Source organism: Carassius carassius, chromosome 29, assembly GCF_963082965.1.
Source record: "Carassius carassius chromosome 29, fCarCar2.1, whole genome shotgun sequence".
NCBI classification, from domain to species: Eukaryota; Metazoa; Chordata; class Actinopteri; order Cypriniformes; family Cyprinidae; genus Carassius; species Carassius carassius.
Genome location: NC_081783.1, coordinates 20,251,464 through 20,273,863, shown reverse-complemented (window position 1 = coordinate 20,273,863; position 22,400 = coordinate 20,251,464). Strand labels below are relative to the sequence as shown.

Here is a 22,400-nt window from a genome sequence, read left to right as displayed (position 1 = left end):
GTCTCAATAGAGAGTCTACTTTAGAGAACACCCACCAATGGCCTGTGCTACTCACCTTTCCTCCTGAAGGCGGGGCTGATGAGCACAAGGGGCGTGTTGATTTCTGGCTCTGACGATCCGCCGTGACTGCCGGTTTCAGACATGCCGTGGTCTCCACACAGAACCAGTAAGTTGGGCAACGTCCCTTCAGATTCCTGAAACAGAATTTTTTTTTAAAAGGAAAGGAAATTATTTTAATATATTTATATTTATTAACAATTTTAATGAATATGATTACTTATAAATTGCTAATATTTATTTTTTTACTATCTAAAATAATTTATTTAAAATTGTGTATTAATATTTAAACACATTTACTTAATGTAACATCACTACAGACATTTTAAAATTAAATTATACATATGCACAGATAACAAAAACAAATATTTATTTATATATATATATATATATTTTTTTTTTTTTTTTTTTTTTTTTATAATCCATTGAAAACCTATGATAACTATATATCATACCTTTGTTTAATAAAACTAATAGAAATTATTTTCACCAAATTAATGGTTTACGGTACTGCTGTCAAATTGATTAATCGTGATTAATCGCATGCAAAACTAAAGTTTGTTATTACATTACATTTGTCTACTATGGATATTTATATGTATATATATATATATATATATACAGACACACACACACACACACACACATACATGTATATATTTAAGAAATTTATGTGTTATATATATATATATATATTTCTTAAATATATACATGAATGTCATGTGTGTGTATTTATATATACTGTACATGATAAATACACAGTACACACACATACAGTGGCATGCAAAAGTTGGAAACCCTTGCAGAATCTGTGAAAATGAGAATAATTTTAACAAAATAAGAGAGATCATACTAAATGCATGTAATTTTTTTATTTAGTACTGTCCTGAGTACGATATTGTACATAAAAGATGTTTACATTTAGTCCACAACACAAAATAATTACTGAAATTATTAAAATAACCCCATTCAAAAGTTTGTGGTTCTTAATACTGTGTGCTGTTACCTGAGTCCCTTGTTTGTTCTGAACAGTTAAACTGAGAACTGTTCTTCAGAAAAATCTTTAAGGTCCTGCAGATTCTTCAGTTTTCCAGCGTCTTTGCATATGTGAACACTTTCCAGCAGTGACCGTATGACTTTGAGATACATCTTTTCACACTGAGGACAATTGAGGGTCTCAAACACAACGATTAAAAAAGGTTCAAACATTCACTGATGCTACAGAAGGAAACAAGATTAAGAGTTGGGGGGTAAAAACCTGTGGACTATATGCGAACATCTTTTGCCCCGTTTCCACCGCAGGAACTTTACCCAGGAACTAGGGACTTTGACCTGGTACTCGGTGTGTTTCCACCACAGGAACCAGGAACTAAATAAAGTTCCGGGTAAAAAAAAATGCCCCTCAGAAAGTCCCCGCTGGCGAGGTGGTACTTTTTCAAAGTTCCTGAACTTTCGGGGGTGGGACTTGGCCGCTAAACATCCTGATTGGTTGAGTTCACGCAGCATTGGTTGAGTTCAACCACCATTTATTCGGATCAACATTTTCTAAATATTACTGTTATTGTGTCATGAAATGTAATTTTAAAAGTATTTCAGGCGAGAATGTAGTTGTTTAAAACTCAAATCTGTGGTTTATTTGTAAAGACAGCGTCTATTTAAAAATGTGTTTCGCCGATCTCAGAGACGGTGAACTCAACGCGATCAGCGAGAGCTCAGTCCTCATGTATCCGCCGAGAGCAGCCTCTCCTCGGCTAGACCTTCTGATGTGTGCCGCTGGCTCTGATGTCTCTTTAGTGGTTAAACATAAAATATAATTCAGCTGCGGGGTAAATCTAACAGGTTATCTTTGGTCTGTATTCAATTTATCTGTATGTTAAAATGAAAATAAAAAAGGAAAATCTATATAATATTTTGTTTCATTGTAATGGCTGTATATATATATACATATCCCTGAACTAAGTACATTTCTGCAGCTGTTATTATGCTTAAATGAAAACGAAAGGAGACAGTGGTATTTGATATCCTATTTCGTTTTATTGTAAATATACAGAGTGGAAAATAGTAGCCATGGTCAGCTGACTGAAGTTATCAAGTACGCTGCTGTTTGCAGATTTACTGGACTTGCGTCGTCGCGGACATCACACTCCCGAGACGAATGCACAAAGTCCGCACTACCGAGAATGCACGTCCAAAATCAGCGCACTTTGTATTGAGAAACGCGTGCAGACCTACGTCACCAGTCTATTTGCCTAATCTTCCCGGTACTTTACACCGCGGTGGAAACGCAGAAAGCAACAGGTCTGGGGGGAAAAAGTTCCTGGGAAAAAAAGTTCCTGGTACAAATGTTCCGGGTAATTTCGGTGAAAACGCGGCATTTTATGTACAATATCTTACTCAGGACAGTACTAAATAAAACATAACATGCATTTAGTATGATCTCTCTTACTTTTTGACAATTATTCACATTTTCACAGATAATGCAACTGTTTATTATGAACATATACATAAACCTTTATTTTGGATATCTATAATCGCGATTAATTGATTTGACAGCACTAGTTTATGGTTATTTCACTCTGTTTAGACTATGATCATTTTAGACATGCAAAAATTCATAATATATATATATATAATATTATAATATTATAATATATATATATTATTTCTATCCAATTTCTAGACAGTTTTCTGCAGATTCTGCTGTATGTTTGTGTATATTTGTGCATCATGTGTGTTTGTGTAAGCGTGTGGGAGAGACGCTGGAATGCTTTTCTCTTCACTGGAGCAAATCACTGAGGTTTCAGCGCTAAGCCGCGGGGACCCGTCTCTCTCTCTGCCATCAGGGATGTGAGGAAGATCAGCTTGGTTTCACGTCAAAGAGTCTCTCAGTGCGTCAGAGCCACTTGAATCCCTCAGTGGCACTCTGAAGCTGTACACACACACTAAACAGCCGTCCTTCACACACTCTTGGGCCCTGTATCGCTGCGCTCACAGCTGGCCATCCAAACGCTCTTACTGCCACTAACACTGATGATGCCACGCTAACAACCAATCCTCTGCTCACAGCAGTTCAAATATTCATGAGCCTGCTAAACGTATGGCTAATGACTAGCCTTCCTCCCGTCCGAGTTAATGCACACAAGCACTGTGAATAAGCCATTTGAAAACGCCACTTAACTTGCGGCATAATATCTGCCAGCGGTGTGGGGATATAATAGCGTGCACTGACTTGCACTTTCTTGTGGGAAATACAAACTGTAAATTAGCTAAGGAAATTCCTAATATGCTGTGATTGCCCAACACATCACTGTCAAGAACAAGCTAAAGCCATTCCTTGTGTAAATTATTATACATTAAAGGGGTAGTGCACCCAAAAATGTAAATTCTATCAGCATTTACCTCATGTTGTTCTAAATCTATTTCTTTCGTCAGTTGAACATAAAAGAAGATATTTTGAAGAATGTTGGTAATCAAACAGCTGCTGGTAGCCACTGACTTCCATAGTATGGAGAAACAACTATTGAAGTCAATAGGGACCAAAAACAGTTTGGTTATTCACATAACTATCACTTCAAGGCACCTAAAGCAGATGCAAATACTGCAAACGATATAAAATAATTAATAAATAAAGATAATATTAATAATAATAATAATCAATCAATAAATTGAAAAAAAAAAAACATAAAATATAAATAATACATATGAAACCTAAAAAATAAAACTTTATGTAATTACTAAAAATAAATAAATAATATGTATACAGAAAACAATATAGGACAAATATAAAAAATACACGTATATTACATTGGCTATGCTTAAAATTGTACTTCTACATAAAGAAGAACTATTTTAAATAAAATCATAAAAGAAAATAAATAGTAAAAAGAATAATTAATTTATTTTGTCACATTCTTCTTGCCAGAAGAAAATGTAATTAATTGTCATGAAAATAAATGTATTAAAACCTAGAAATACAAATAGGCTTTATATTCTATATTAATTTTTATTCTGAATTAATTTCATATTTCATATTTTAATTTTTTTTGGACAAGCAGCATGAATAACGCCATTTGAAAATTCCACTTCACTTAATTCAAAGGGAAAACAAGATTTTTATTACCTCATTGATAGATATTTTTAAGAAACTTAATTCTAATAAAATTTTCTGAAAACCTTATAGTCATTTTCCATCTTGTAATGAAAAAAGGCAAAAATAGAAAATCTTATTTTCTTATCAGAACCAAGTATTTTTAAAACGTGAAAAATATCTAATAATCACAACTGTTTTGAATTTGAAAAATTAAGTCTTTAATTATTTTTTACTGTATGAAGGATAAACTCAATTAATTTAGACTTTTTTGTAACTGACTTAATATCTTGTCTCATTATACTTTAGGCTGTTTTATGGGCATGCAAACTTTTAAAAGACCTAAAAGGGACAATACAACAGATTCAACAACGAAGCTCTGCTCTGAAATAACATTGTGTTACAGGAAAACACTGCAACTATTCCTACAGTAGACGGCCAATTTCACCTCAATAATGGCATGAGGACGGCCACCGTATAAGGCCGTGGGGGTGTCCCATCCGCGAATGCCTGTTAGCAGTGGCAGGTTTAGGGCACTTGTTTTCCAGCAGCGAGCCAGAAATAAACTGCTATCACACTGAGGTGCAGTAATGACTGTAAGACAGTGCTCGTATCGCAGGGGTAAGGATAAAGAACAGCCAACAGAGCAAGGAAAATAAATAACTTGATATAAGAATATAAAGCGTTTTTTTCTTTCCCTCCTTTATAATGTGATTTACTGTTTACAGGAGAAACTGTGAATTCCAATTTTAATCTTTCCTCATTAAATTACATGTACATATGCATATTTAAATGTAGAACCTAAAAATTCAATATTCTAAAAAGTACAATACATGTTTGGTCAAAGACCAATTGATTTGATTTTTGTTTTGAGAATTTAGATGGAGGTGATTTTCAGTGAACTTCCAGTAAATAACGACTTAGACAAGTGTCACATGACTTCAGAGGACTTCAGCTCATAAGGTGCAGGGTTAACTAAAACCATTCAGAAATGCTTTGGAAATGTAGCCCCTAACGTTTAAACTGAAGTACAAAAATGTTAAGATTAAATTTAAAAATGAATTAAAATAAAGCTACATAGAAATATTACAAACTAATAAAAATGTTAAAAGCACATGCTGTACTAAAATTACTAAAGCTTAAACTGAAATGCAAGTGAAGACAAAAGTTAATTCAGGATATTAATAAATACTATATTTGCATTTTTGGGTCATCTGGACCACATTTATGTTTTTTTGTCCTCCTCATTATACATTTGCATGAGAGCAGTAGGATTTAAACTATACATGTCTTTCCACATCGTTATGAGTGTCTTTACTGTACACCCAAGAGCAGCATGAGCATGCTTTCAATTGTCTCCTTTTGAAGAAATCAGCTCATATGGATGTGGATAATGATATTTTTTAATCCTGATGTTTTCATAAAAAGGTAATGAATTTCAATCATGGAGAGTGGAAGGGGGAGTGAAGAAAGAGAAAGTAAGAAAGACTGAATAAGACCGAGAGTGAGGAATAACAGAAAGGGGACGCAGGGAATAGGTTCAGAAAAAAAAGAAAAAGCTGTAAATCTGTGAGGAGATTTCACAGGCACAGAAACCAAACCCAGACGCTTCTTCTTCTTGCCACTTACAGCGATTCCCTGCACAAACCAGTGAGAAACGTTCCAGAACCATCGTTTAAATATTCAGGAAGTCGTTTAGGCGGTTTTCTCATGAGATTCTTTAATGCTGGCCCTTTTTTAATTGAAGAGGAGAACAGGGGATGCCAGTGCAATTTCAGAGAAAAAGAAACTTGTGGAGTTTGTGGCAGCAGCCAAGCTATTAAAGGAGGAGAAAAAAATGTAATCATGCTCATGGTGTTCCAAACCCAAACTTTCCTTCATTCATGAAGCACAAAAGGAGAGCATCGGAAGGATGTTCATGCTGCTTAATTACGTTTAATAATATATTGTTTAATAATGATGCATTGTAAATTAATGCTGATTTACAAATATATCCTATTGTTCATTGTTAAATCATTCAGCAATAATAATAATAATAATAAATGATTATTATATATTAAGGTACATTATATATCTTATACGTAACTTGAAATATATATGTAAAAAAACTTCTGATTAATTATATTATTATTGGCTATTATTATTGATATTAACTACTATAATTAAAATGTATTGTTATAATCACAATCATCATAAATTACTTCATGCAACTTGAAATTTTAAAAATGCATTATATGTCATTTATTATTATTATTATTATTACTATTATTATTATTATATTGTAAGGTACATTATATATATATTTATATATATATATATATATATATATATATATATATATATATATATATATCTTAATATCTTAATACAACCTGAAATATATATGTAAAAATTACTATATTATATTACTATATCATATTACTAATATTGACTATTATTATTGATATTAACTACTATAATTCATTATATTATAATCACCATAAATTAGTTAATACAACTTGACATGTCAAAAATGCATTAATATGTAATTTATTGTTGTTGTTGTTGTTGTTATTGTTGTTGATGTTATTATTATTATTATTATTATTATTATTATTATCAAAATTAATGTAACAAATGTATTAGGCCATGTAAAATATAAAAACATTATTATTATTATTATCAAATGACTTGATACAACTTAAAATATTAAATTACAATTACAATTTTACATTATTAGCAGTATTACTTAAGTATTGAAATACTCAGTTTTTGTTAATACTTTGAATTAGATTTTACTTTTATGTTTCTTGCTTTCATTTTAGTTTTAAATTAGTGTTTTTATTAGTTAGTAATTTTTAGTTTTTGTTTTTATATACAATTGTTATTAATTAATTAATTATTTATTGTGTTTTTCAAGAAACAGAAATGTTTTTTTATGGTTTTAGTTTTAGATAACCATAATAACCATGGTGGTAATAATAATAATAATTATTATTATAATAATCATCATCATCATCATTATTACCACTCATTTATACAACTTATAATGTTAATCATCTATAAGTATATGTAGAAATTAATATGAACCAAAATTAACAAACACTGTAAATTACTGATCATTGTTAATACGACATATTAATGCACTAACTAATGTGCATTTTTGTTGTAGACATCAATTCTAGCAAATTGCAGAAATCCTGCACTTGAGCTAGAAACTTTACCCATGATGCTCTAGGGCACAGTTATCAAGTAAAGACAAAACTGCATCTCAAAGAGACTTTACAGAGAGTATTTTGAGTCGCTCTGGACTAAAAGCATCGGGGAAAGAACAAGTAGCCAGACGAGGCAGTACAGGTGCTCAATAAGTAAGTGCTCAATAATTTAAATAACAGACTTTTAATGGCATCAACTAATATGCAATTTCAATTTAAACAGAGCAGAATGTCCAAGGTCTCTGCAATGCAGCAGTATTTATTACAGTAAGACCAGCTTGCTCGGGAAATGAATAGCAAAATCAGCAAACATGACCACTTCCTCTACGGATACTTTGTCCCAAAACGAGGCAAATGAGAGATTTGCATGTAATTATACAAAGTAGACACAAGAAACCAGTGTGGGAGAATGTATAAAAGCGCGGCCCAATTTACAGTCTCAAATCTCGTCTTCACAGGAGGGATATGGACTTGGAAAAGGAGGATAGGAAATTAAAGCGTACCATTATGTTCAGATTCTCCGAAGTGTTGTAATTTACACGACATGCATCGGTTTGAGTGGGAATTACAGGATATTATCCAAACTCCCACTCCAGGCAAACAACCTCAGTACAAAGACACGGGATGCATCTCTGGGGTCCTGTGGCCCCGTACGGCCCCGAAGAGCAGGAGAGAATATAGCACAGGCCAGCGGCTGAAGACAAGATCTTCTATTGTGCCAAGCCTGAAATCGACGGCTTCCTTTATGGGATTCTGCCGCACCACACAAAGGGAAGGAACGATTGTTCTGTTGGAGGAGAAATGAATTGATGTGTTCATCACAGAGGCTGTCCAGGGAACGTGAGAATACATGAGGAGAGAGAAAAAAATGATGTAGGAAGACAGGAAGAACCGCACCAAACTAGTACAAACCCAATCTCTACAACATGAGCTCTGGATGGCAATAAGAAGGTGTTTTAGAAGAGTCAGAGAAAGACTCAAAATGAAAAAAAAATTCTGCGGTATATGTTTATTTGTAAAATGCATATTTATTATTAGTAGTAGTAATAATGCAATATTTCATATAGTATTTTATATTAAATATAATTATAACATTTATATTGAAGTACATTATGAACAATGTTCTACTATACATTTTAATAAAAAACGTAATACATTTGTGATGTTATTATTATTGTTGCAGTATAATAAAATATTCATGTAATATAACAATTGACAATAAAACATTTATTAAGTTATAATAATAAAAATGTGTAGTAGTAGTATATAACCATCACGACACGGTGTGTATAAAGATCTATAATGACGACAATGAAGAAGAGTTCAATAATATTTAGTGTGCAACAAGGGGTAATCCAGACAGGGCAGGTAAAACACACACAATACAGGAGCAGGGGAACACAGGACAGACTAGAACTTAAACACATAGGCAGACGAGGACGATTAACAAGACAAAGGTGAACCAAATGACAATCAGACATGAGGGAAAACTGGGAGAAAGACACATGAAGGGTGAAAACAACAAAACAGTCCAAAGGTGTGACAATAACATTTTTAATGATTATTATTAATATAATTGTCTTATTATTATTATTATTGCATTATTATAAAATATCAATTTTGTAATATTATAACTGCAATATTATAATTGCAATAATCTGCCATTTAATAATAATATTATAGTTGTTTTGCAATAAAATATACATTTGCAATAATGCTTTCATAATTTAAAATACAGCTTCATTCAAATTCATAATAAAATCTATATTTTATATTATATTTTTTTAATTATATTATACAATTATTAAACAATCAATTTATTAATAACTAACTAACTAACACATTTACTAATGTTAACTATGTTTATTATAATATGCTGAATTTAAAAATAATACGTAGTGGGTTAGAAACAAAAGGTATAGTTATAATATATGTTTTTTAGAAAAACAGAATGCCAGGAAACACTGGCATGCTGTTATTAAAAATATGAATACAAAAAGATATGAAAAATAACAAACAGAGTAAGAGAGAGGGAAATGTGTGAGAAATCTCATTAGTTTGGATGGATTCTACGCGAGGGCCGTCAGCTCAGTCCACAAATGAAAAACACAAACATCTCATCACTACACAAGAGATACAAACAGGAAGGCACAGGATGAACATGTTAAGCCGAACAGCATCAGAGCGCTGCGTAATTGAAGATGAGACTGTCAAACATTAAGATTGCAAACGATTCAACGGCTTTCAAACACCTCAGTGTGTCTAATGAGTAATGTCTGAATACTCCATGACTCTTGTGACAGCAGAGTTGCTTTTAGAGACCCTCAGAGCCTCTATGCCATGACAACAAGAACATATCAAAGTGAAGCTAACAGGTCATTTACTATTGCATGTTGGGTGTCCATGTGACGGGGCTTTGAGCAGAAACACAACATCTAAAACCCATTCTCTGCTGGCCTTCAAAGAGATGAAACACAATGTCCAGTTTGACTGAATTTGCATGAACAAAAAAAGATTTTATTCTGCATATGTGCACTACCGTTCAAAGGTTTGGTGTCAATAAGAAAAAGAAAAATCATCATGGATTCATAAAATTGGTCAAAAGTGACAGTAAACACATACCTGTATATACTTTTACAAAACATTTCTGCTTCTAATAAATGCTGGCGCTTTTTCTTTTCATCAAAGAATAATGGTTTCTACAACAATATGAAGCAGCACAACGGTTTTCAACATTGATAACAAAATAATATAATGATTATTGAGCAGCGAAGCAGCATGTTAGAATGATTCCTACAAGATCATGTGACCCTGAAGACTGGAGTAATTATGCTAATATTCAGCTTTCATCACAGGAATAAATTACATTTTACAATATATTCACATCTGTTATTTTAAATTGTAATATTATTTCACAATAGTACTGTGTCTGCATTTTTGATCAAATAATACAGCCTCGGTGTGAATAGTTTTTTTTATGTCAAGGAGCCTTGACATTAAAATTCAATTTAACTTGTCAATCAATCAAAATGCTGCGGTTTACATGAATAAATAGAAAAAAGATTCTGTCATTATTTCCTCTCACATCCCTCTAAAACCATATGAATTTCATCTTTGTAATACAAAAGTAGTGATTTTGAAGAACTGCACTTTGCTATTCTCCACACAATTTCAATGAATGGGTACTACTATTGCAAAATCTGGTGGGGGGGGGGGGGGGGGTATTTTCAGAAACAAATATTGTACAAGGATCACATATAATCTGCATTCAAGTCTTCTCGTGCAATAGTTTGTGTGAGGAACAGACCAAAATATGTCTCTGGACATCTTGAAATCCGATTTAGTTACAAAGTAGAAATGTGCCATTTGTAAAAGACACATTCTTTTGAGTCAGATCTAACCTATTTCACAAAAATGATCTGAATGATTTGTTCACAAACAGGAGTAATTTGGAGTCAATCTTGTAAGCTTTAATCCATAATAATTGTACAGTAATTGCATGAAAAAGTAGTTTCACCAGTACATCACTGAAACTCTGCAGTGTGTTATGGCTGGAGGACAGTTCAAAGGTGCAGATATGACTTCATTCAACACTGTGTGCTCTTCCTGGAAGCCTAAAAGTCTCATCTCAAGACAAAAGTGCAGCTGTCCAAATCATTGCTGTAACTATTGGCGATGGCTCTCAAGGTCACACTGATGTTATCGTGAACCTCTGCCATTTTGATATTAACCATGACTCTATCTAAGTTGTTATGGAGGCATCGGAAGAGCTAATATGACTACAGAAACTGTGTTTGCGTGTAACGTACCCACATTTTATACACTAAAAACTAAAATACACACTTTATATACTAACACACAATCAGTGAGTGTGATTCCAGCATGGAAGAAAAATGACCACCCACTTATGTGGAGCAGATCGAAAGAAACACACTGGTTAAAAGAAGATCAGAGGAGAAGAACTGACCCACTGATCTCAGGGGAGGGAGACCTGCGCTGTGTTTCACAGGTAATGAGAGATAAAGGGACGCCAGAAAGAGAAGTGTAAGTAAGAGATCATCGTAAGTAAGCGATTTTCTCAGTATTTAGATTTTTTTTGCACCCTCAGATTCCAGATATTCAAATAGCTGTATCTCGGCCAAATATTGATATCCTATCCTAACAATCCATACATCAATCGAAAGCTTATTTATTCATTTATATATATATATATATATATATATATTTTTTTTTTTAATGCATTTACCAGACGCTTTTATCCAAAGCGACTTACATTGCATTCAGGCTAACAATTTTCTCCTGTCATGTGTTCCCCGGGATCCCCAGGAACATGGGTGCATCTATAAAAAAACTAGAATATTGTGAAAAAGTTTTTTTTTGTCACTTATTTTAAAAAGTAAAACCTCACACTAACTCCTGACATAGCACACACTTCTCCGCAATTCACATTTCGTGTAACCTATGCTCACTCTCTCCTTCTCGCCTATCCTCTCTGGTTTCATCCTCACTCCCTTCACCCTCTCAGTTTTCAGCACTAGACACAAACAGTGCTATACTGAAATGCTCTGCTCCACTCTAACATCTTGCTTAGACAACTTTTGCCCCCTTTCATCCAGACCAGCACTTACTACCCCTTCTGTCCCGACTGTTAATGACCTTTCAATATTCTTCATAAATAAAACAAGAAACCTCAATGAACAATTCTCCACAACACAAACTGATGATAACTTCATAACGACAAATACACACTCTCTCTCCTCCTTCTCTCCACTCTTCGAGATGGATGTTTCCAAACTTATCCTTGCCAATCATCCTGCTACCTGTCCACTTGATCCTATCCCCACTCACATACTTCAGGCCATTTCTTCTTCAGTCATACCGGTGCTTACGTTTTCAACACCTCTCTTCACACTGGTACATTTCCAACAGCATTTAAGAAGGCTCAGGTAACTCCCACTACTTAAGAAACCCTCTCTAAATCCAGCACTTTTAGAGAACTACACACTGGTATCCCTTCTTCTGTTCATTGCAAAGACACTTGAGCGTGTTGTGTTCAACCAACTCTCTACGTTACTTGCACAGAAAAACCTATTGGACAACAACCAATCTGGCTTCAAAAGCTGCCACTCAACTTAGACTGCCCTGTTCTCGGTTACTGAAGCCCTGAGACTGGTAAGAGCAGCTTCCAAATCCTCAGTAATCAGATTGCTGGATCTGTCTGCTGCTTTTGGCACAGTTAACAGCCAGATCCCCCTGTCCACCCTCATAAAAATGAGTATCTCAGGAACCACACTCCAATAGTTCAAGTTTACCTCTCAGGTAGGTCTTTCAGGGTGTCTTGGAGGGGTGAGGTTTCTAAGTCACAACTTCTTACTACTGGGGTTCCTCAAGGCTCAGTGCCTCTTCTCTTCTCCATCTACATGTCATCATTAGGATCTGTCATTTAGAAGCATGGCTTTTCTTATCACTACTATGCTGATGACACTCAACTCTTCTTCTCATTCCAACCAGTTGATCCGACGGTAGCTGTTCACATTGCAGCCTGTCTGAAAGACATTTTTAGCTGGATAAAGGACCAACACCTTCAAACTCAACCTTGCTAGGACAGAACTGCTCATGGTCTCAGCCAACCCAGCACTTCATCACAACTTCTATATACAGCTGGGTTCTTAAACCATAACTCCTTCCAGAACAGCCAGGAACCTTGGAGTTGCGAACGATGAATGGCCTGGTCCTGCAGATTTGTCTTATACAACATTAGGAAGATTAGACCCTTCCTATAAGAGCAAGCTGCACAACTCCTTGTCCAAGCTCTTGTTTTCTCCAAACTGAACTATTGTAATGCTCTCTTGGCGGGCCTTCCTGCATGTACTATCAAGAGAGTGGTCTTTAACGAGCCGAAAAAACACACGTTACATCTCTCTTCATCAGTTTACATTGGCTACCAGTAGCTTCATACAGTTTTGCAAATACTTTTTTTTTTTTGGATTGAACTTTGGAAATATTCTAATATTTTGAGATACTGGATTTTTGACTTTCATGAACTGTAAACTCTAATTATCAAAATTAAATAATAAAAAAAAAACTTTTGAAATGTTTACTTTACATAATGAATCTAGAATATATGAAAGTTTCACTTTTTATATATATATATATATATATATATATATATATATATATATATATATATATATATATAGATAGATAGATAGATAGATAGATAGATAGATAGATAGACACACACACACACACACACACACACATATGTACACATAAATATCTATTCACACATATACACACATTTGAATACAACAGTTTTTACACCTTTAGATGTTTTTTTGTTTACATATAGTATGACACAGTGAGAAAATGGAGCAGAATACACCTTAGTTTCTTTCAGAGTCACAAACTGAGCAGAAATATAAAAAAATTTGAGATTTAAGATTTAAATGTTTAGTTTTTATGATCAAAGCTCTGTAGTTTAAAAAAATAATGCAATGCAATACAAGGATGATCGAAAGATGAACAAATAAATGTCTGACGATTAGGGCTGGGAGATATGGCCAAAAGAATTATCAATATAGATAATTATCACGATAAAATGTCACATTTTTATCTCTTCAAGTTTAAAGCTAGATCCAAAGTGAAAGTTGCAGAAACCAGACCATTAATTTTCCTTGACAAAATAAATATCTAAATTAAGAAACAGGTTTGGGTTGCCTGATAATATTAATAATATCACTTTTTTTCTCTTAGAAATGCACATTGGCTTGAGTTAGGATGCAGAGGTAAATTTTTGTTCATTATCAAAATCAGTAACATCTGTAAAAATTGTAGTTTTATAACGGTAAATTAATTCTGACCAAGTTTTTATTTATTTATTTTCAAGTAAGCATTGGTCTCCCATAGTAGCATACATTTAAATCATGATAAACACAGTTAACATTAATCATTTAGCCAACGCTTTTATCCAAAGCAACTTACAAATGAGAACAACAGAAGCAATCAGACCAACGAGAGAACAATAACTGTATACAAGTGCCATGACAAGTCTCAGTTAGTCTAGCGCAGTACACATAGCTATGTTGTTGTTGTTGTTGTTGTTGTTTTTAAGAATAGAATAGAAAAGAAAAGGTAAGTGCTAGTATTAGTTGGTCAAGTGCTGGAGAAAAAGATGCGTCTTTAGATGTTTTTTGAAAATGACTCACCTGTTCGAATTGACATTGGGAGGTCAGTTAAAACCACGCATAAAACACCTCAATACCATGATATAAATATAACTATATGGTTTATAGGTAGCCTATTTGTAAGAAAAACAGTAGTCTAAAAACATTCAGTATAAATGCACACATGCTATAGCTATTAGTCCTTTAATAAAATACCATGGTGCAGTGAGTGTCACTACAGTAAATTCATGGTAAATGATGGCGATTTGTAGATTGAAAAGCTTTCTGACTCTCTCATTGCACACGGATTCATTTGTGTTCATTGCTGAATTCAAGCGTTTCACACTGGATCTCACAGCGCTGTTTAGAGCTCGCGTGACTGAGTAAACGCATCTGCTGCTCAAGTGAGCTTGTACCGCGCGGCAGTTTGATCTTTGAACTGAGCGGATAAAGGATCCATGTGGCGCAATTCAAATGATTTGCACTGTTTCGTTGTGCTTTTGGCGCATAAACATTTATCGAACTCTTCATATCGTTTTATCGAGGAAAATTCTATCATGATAATTATCGTTATGAAATTATCGCCCACCTCTACTGACGACTGACGACGATCACAGAGGTCAGTTAATTCTCAGCACATAGAGACTTTTTCACCTAGATATCACACTATAGAGACTGTGTCTGTTCCCCGAACTAGAAAAAACAAAAAAACGTCCAAACCAAGTTAAGATTAACAATTTAATTGAGGTTCAACAAATAAAAAACAGAAGCAATATGGATAAACAAATGATAAAGCTTGGCTTATTGAATATCAGATCCCTTTCTACGAAAACACTTTTTGTAAATAATATGATCACTGATCATAATATAGATGTCCTCTGTTTGACAGAAACCTGGCTAAAACCTGATGATTACATTATTTTAAATGAGTCCACCCCCCAATATTACCGTTATAAACATGAGCCGCGTTTAAAAGGCAAAGGTGGAGGTGTTGCTTCAATTTATAACAACGTTTTCAGGATTTCTCAGAGGGCAGGCTTCAAGTATAACTCGTTTGAAGTAATGGTGCTTCATATAACATTATCCAGAGAAACAAATGTTAATGATAAATAAAATGATAGTTATGTTTGTACTGGCTACTGTATACAGGCCACCAGGGCACCATACAGACTTTATTAAAGAGTTTGGTGATTTTACATCCGAGTTAGTTCTGGCTGCAGATAAAGTCTTAATAGTTGGTGATTTTAATATCCATGTTGATAATGAAAAAGATGCATTGGGATCAGCATTTGTAGACATTCTGAACTATATTGGTGTTAGACAACACGTTTCAGGACCTACTCATTGTCGAAATCATACTCTAGATTTAATACTGTCACATGGAATTGATGTTGATGGTGTTGAAATTATTCAGCCAAGTGATGATATCTCAGATCATTATTTAGTTCTGTGCAAACTTCATATAGCCAAAATTGTAAATTCTACTTCTTGTTACAAGTATGGAAGAACCATCACTTCTAACACAAAAGACTGCTTTTTAAGTTATCTTCCTGATGTAACCAAATTCCTTAGCATATCCAAAACCTCAGAACAACTTGATGATGTAACAGAAACTATGGACTCTCTCTTTTCTAGCACTTTAAATAAAGTTGCTCCTTTACGCTTAAGGAAGGTTAAGGAAAACAGTTTGACACCATGGTATAATGAGCATACTCGCACCCTAAAGAGAGCAGCCCGAAAAATGGAGCGCAGCTGGAGGAAAACAAAACTAGAAGTATTTCGTATTGCTTGGCGGGAAAGTAACATATCCTACAGAAAAGCATTAAAAACTGCTAGATCCGATTACTTTTCTTCTCTTTTAGAAGAAAACAAACATAACCCCAGGTATTTATTCAATACAGTGGCTAAATTAACGAAAAATAAAGCCTCAACAAGTGTTGACATTTCCCAACACCACAGCAGTAATGACTTTATGAACTACTTTACTTCTAAAATTGATACTATTAGAGATAAAATTGCAACCATTCAGCCGTCAGCTACAGTATCACATCAGACAGTGCACTATAGACCCCCTGAGGAACAGTTCCACTCATTCTCTACTATAGGAGAGGAAGAATTGTATAAACTTGTTAAATCATCTAAACCAACAACATGTATGTTAGACCCTATACCATCTAAGCGCCTAAAAGAGGTGCTTCCAGAAGTCATAGATCCTCTTCTGACTATTATTAATTCCTCATTGTCATTAGGATATGTCCCCAAAACCTTCAAACTGGCTGTTATTAAGCCTCTCATCAAAAAACCACAACTTGACCCCAAAGAACTAGTTAATTATAGACCAATCTCGAATCTCCCTTTTCTGTCCAAGATACTAGAAAAGGTGGTATCCTCACAATTATAATCCTTCTTAGAGAAAAATGGTATATGTGAGGATTTCCAGTCAGGATTTAGACCGTATCATAGTACTGAGACTGCTCTCCTTAGAGTTACAAATGATCTGCTCTTATCATCTGATCGTGGGTGTATCTCTCTATTAGTTTTATTGGATCTTAGTGCTGCGTTTGACACAATTGACCACAACATTCTTTTGCATAGACTTGAACACTTTGTTGGCATCAGTGGAAGTGCATTAGCATGGTTTAAATCATACTTATATGACCGCCATCAGTTCGTAGCAGTGAATGAAGATGTATCCTATCGATCACAAGTGCAGTATGGAGTACCTCAAGGCTCAGTACTACGGCCGCTACTCTTCACGCTTTATATGTTACCCTTGGGAGATATCATCAGGAAACATGGTGTTAGCTTTCACTGTTATGCTGATGATACTCAGCTCTATATTTCTTCGCAGCCCGGTGAAACACACCAATTTGAAAAACGAATGGATTGCATAGTCGATATAAAAAACTGGATGACGAGTAATTTCTTACTGCTAAATTCTGAAAAAACAGAGGTGTTAATTATAGGACCTAAAAACTCCGCTTGTAATAACCTAGAACACCGTCTAAGACTTGAAGGTTGCTCTGTCAATTCTTCGTCATCAGTTAGGAACCTAGGTGTGCTATTTGATCGCAATCTTTCCTTAGAAAGCCACGTTTCTAGCATTTGTAAAACTGCATTTTTCCATCTCAAAAATATATCTAAATTACGGCCTATGCTCTCAATGTCAAATGCAGAAATGTTAATCCATGCATTTATGACCTCAAGGTTAGATTATTGTAATGCTTTATTGGGTGGTTGTTCTGCACGCTTAGTAAACAAACTACAGCTAGTCCAAAATGCAGCAGCAAGAGTTCTTACTAGAACCAGGAAGTATGACCATATTAGCCCGGTCCTGTCAACACTGCACTGGCTCCCTATCAAACATCGTATAGATTTTAAAATATTGCTTATTACTTATTAAGCCCTGAATGGTTTTGCACCTCAGTATTTGAATGAGCTCCTTTTACATTATAATCCTCTCCACTACGTTCTCAAAACTCAGGCAATTTGATAATACCTAGAATATCAAAATCAACTGCGGGCGGCAGATCCTTTTCCTATTTGGCGCCTAAACTCTGGAATAACCTACCTAACATTGTTCGGGAGGCAGACACACTCTTGCAGTTTAAATCTAGATTAAAGACCCATCTCTTTAACCTGGCATACACATAACGTACTAAGATGCTTTTAATATCCAAATCCGTTAAAGGATTTTTAGGCTGCATTAATAAGGTAAACCGGAACCGGAAACACTTCCCATAACACCCTATGTACTTGCTACATCATTAGAAGAATGGCATCTACGCTAATATTTGTCTGTTTCTCTCTTGTTCCGAGGTCACCGTGGCCACCAGATCCAGTCTGTGTCCAGATCAGAGGGTCACTGCAGTCACCCGGATCCAGTACGTATCCAGACCAGATGGTGGATCAGCACCTAGAAAGGACGTCTACATCCCTGAAAGACAGCGGAGACCAGGACAACTAGAGCCCCAGATACAGATCCCCTGTAAAGACCTTGTCTCAGAGGACCACCAGGACAAGACCACAGGAAACAGATGATTCTTTGCTGCAGCCTGGAATTGAACTACTGGTTTCGTCTGGTCAGAGGAGAACTGGCCCCCCAACTGAGCCTGGTTTCTCCCAAGGTTTTTTTCTCCATTCTGTCACCGATGGAGTTTCGGTTCCTTGCCGCTGTCGCCTCTGGCTTGCTTAGTTGGGGACACTTCATCTACAGCGATATCATTGACTTTATTGCAAATAAATGCACAGACACTATTTAACTGAACAGAGATGACATAACTGAATCCAATGATGAACTGCCTTTAACAATCCTTTTTGCATTATTGACTGTTTTCCTAATGAATGTTGTTCAGTTGCTTTGACGCAATGTATTTTGTTTAAAGCGCTATATACATAAAGGTGACTTTGACGATCATATTTGATACCAAAAAATGGTATATGGATAATCAAGTAAACCTAAGTCCAGAAAGTTTTCATCTTGAATATAACAATATAAAAATAACTACCAAAAATTATTCTTGAAAATTCAACAAAACCTCATCTATCAGTCAGCTATAGTAAATGACTTCACCTGATGAAACATGGTAAACAACAATGTTCAGTACAACACAGAAGCCCAAATATTTAACTTTACAAGGTATAAATACTCAACAAACATTACACTCTGAGGCCTGAAACACTCTAATATTGGCCCTGAATCACCCAGACATCATCACTGTTGAGCCTTGCATTAAACTATAAACAGAAATCTGAACAGTTTTGACTGGTTGGTCTGCAAACACAAAATCTTATTGAAAAAATTAGATTTTGTGCTCTATCATATAAATTATTTCTAGTATAACAGTATCTATCCGCAGTACAAAACATTTGACTCGATACGGCCCTCCAGGGAATCCCTCAATCCCTCAATCTGACACCAAATTCATCTCACATGTTCATTTCCTCTCGCTGGAGCTCCTTATCTTCCCTCCGTCACATGCAAACCATCCCACGCGGAGCATAATTCAAATGGATATCAGGGAGGAATCAATTTTCTATTGAAGTATGCTACAGAAACTCAGGTTTTAAGGCAAGAAAACCTGATAGCAGGAAACAGTAATCCCAGACATAATTTCACACTGTAGTCGACAACATTATTCAAAAGCACCTCTGAATGTTTCCGTCGATTTACAGAGGAACCTTGAAAATGTACATGCCGGCCTGATATGCTCCATTGTTGGTGTGGTTGCAAACAGGAAGTGCAGTTTGAAACCATAGCAACAGACTTTTAATCATTCTCAGGTGTAAAGCAAAAGAACAGATCACTATCAGGTAACCTAGATAACAAGAATAAATAGTTGAAGCTTAAAAAGAACTTATTTTAAAGTTACTATGAGAAATGGATCATGGATAAGGAATCTTAATTTTTATTACATATTTTTTCTTTTTGTTTTTTTTTTGTTTTTTTTTACAGTATGGTCCACTTATAAATATGATTGTAATAATAAAACCTTCATATTCATCGGGAAGAACCGGCGGACAATCAAACGAAACTTTAATAATTCAAAATAGACACAAAACAGCGCATCAGCCCCTCACGGACGACTGATGCGCACAAAATAAAACCAAAACATAAAATAAAGCCCAGGCCTGGTCCTCTCTCGTCCTTCACTGTCGTCGCTCCAGTTTTAGATCCTTCCATCTCCTCTGTGGGGCTCGAGACCGGTGGTGGGTCGCAGGTGTCGCTGATTTCCCAATCACTCCACCGGCCTCGCTCGTGTTCCCACGTCCCTCGGCCCCGCCCCATTCGTCACATACCCCCATTGCCCCTCGCAGGCCGAGGGTTCCCTCGAGACTGCGCTCTACTCACCCCCCCTCCCTCCGGGGGGGGGGACCGCTCACGGGGACCTGCGGGAACCTGGGGGTAGGACAGACGAGGCGAGAGAAAAGGAGATGGAAGGAGGAGCGACAGAGACGAGAGAGGGGAGAGAGGAAAAAAACAATTCCGGTTCCCAGACGCACTGCTGCTCGGCCCTCCACCAACTGGGTGATCTCCTCCGCAGTGCCTGGCGGTGGCACTTGACGGCCCTCGGCGGACGGCACGACACTCCTCCGCCGCCCGGTGGACGGCGACGGCTCCTCCGATTTTGGGCAGCCGGCAGGAGTCCCCCGTTCCCTGCTCCTTCCCGTTCAGGCGGATGGCAGCAGGCTCCGGCTCTCTGGCGAACGGCGCCGACTCCTCCGCTCCCTCACGGACGGCAGCTGCCCCTCCACATCGCGGTCGGCCGGTAGCGAGCTCGCCCGTCCCCGGCAACTCACTCCAGCCCACCGCCTCGAGCGTCCATGGCGGCACACTCCTCGCCAGCTCGATGGCACCGCGGATTCACCACAGCGGCGAGGGATCTTCAGCAGCGCGTCCCTCCTTCTTCCGGGCTTCGGCACCACTGTAATAATAAAACCTTCATATTCATCCGGAAGAAGGAGGCGGGAGCCGGCGGACAATCAAACGAAACTTTAATAATTCAAAATAAACACAAAACACCGCATCAGCCCCTCACGGACGACTGATGCGCACAAAGTAAAACCAAAACATAAACTAAAGCCCAGGCCTGGTCCTCTCTCGTCCTTCACTGTCGTCGCTCCAGTTTTATATCCTTTCATCTCCTCTGTGGGACTCGAGACCGGTGGTGGGTCGCAGGTGTCGCGGATTTCCCAATCACTCCACCGGCCTCGCTCGTGTTCCCACATCCCTCGGCCCCGCCCCACTCGTCACAATGATATTATTATTATTATTATTATTATTGTTGTTGTTGTTATTAGAATGAATTATATAATTATTATAATATTAAAAACAATAAAATTATTCTAATAATAATAAATGTACATAATATTCAAATCAGCATTTGCTTCATTATGCTCCTTTTCGGACATATTGTAATTATTGCTTACAATATCTTATACTTTTCATTTATTGTTGCAACTCAGTTATTGTATTTGTATATTTTGTTTGTTTGAAATAAAATTTCAACCAAGAAAGAAAGAAAAATGTTAGTTGTAAGGTTTTTATTCACTTATACAAAAAAAGGCTGAGAAATGGACATAAACACATGGTTACTATTGCTAATTAATTAAAATAATATAAAAAGAAGAGAGAGAAAGAGAGAGAGTTTCCTTCATACTAAGAAAAAAATATGGAAACTTGAATACATTTTTAAGTTAAAAACAAAATATAAAACTAAAATATTATTCAAAATATTAACAAAACTATAATAATATATGAATGATACTAAATAAACTGTCTCATTTTGATTCACTAGGCTACACAATCATGGGGAAGGCTGCTGAGCTCACAGTTGTCCAGAAGACAATCACTGACACCATTCACAAGGAGGGTAAGCCACAAACATTCATTGCCAATGAAGCTGGCTGTTCACAGAGTGCTGTATCCAAGCATCAGAGTTTCCCATACATTGATTTATTTGTGGCAGGCTGCCATAATATAAAAACTGACCGCCACAAATAGATTTTCCAAAAGGCTTTAACTTCGTTGAATAAACATGAGCACTACACGTTTCAAAATCAAAAACAGCCGCGGGTGTTTTTATATAAATGTATTTCAGAAGAAAAGCCAACAGTTTTCAGAAAATTTTCCATGTCATTTTCATTCCATCTTACGAGTAATGCCTGATAAATCAGCGTTTGGTAGCTCAGCGCTGCTTTGTATACAGCCGTTACCAGAGAAACCTCTATCTCTCTTTTTCTAATAGCGCCTCCAGCTGGCAGAAAAATAATCTGCATATTTATGTAGGGGGGGCGGGGGAGTTGCGTATTCCTCTTGTTAAGCCACTCCTGAACCACAGACTACATCAGAGGTGTCTTACCTGGGCTAAGGAGAAGAAGAACTGGACTGTTGCC

General features: G+C 36.0%; 1 protein-coding gene across 1 annotated transcript in view; it reads right to left on the bottom strand.

Moving 5' to 3' along the window:
* pigg (phosphatidylinositol glycan anchor biosynthesis class G) overlaps nucleotides 1–22,400 on the bottom strand; it is a 175,639-nt gene that overhangs the window by 126,125 nt on the left and 27,114 nt on the right. The window contains exon 5 of the mRNA XM_059516243.1: nucleotides 56–194. Coding sequence (XP_059372226.1) covers nucleotides 56–194 — 139 coding nt within the window. The remainder of the gene's footprint in view (nucleotides 1–55; nucleotides 195–22,400) is intronic.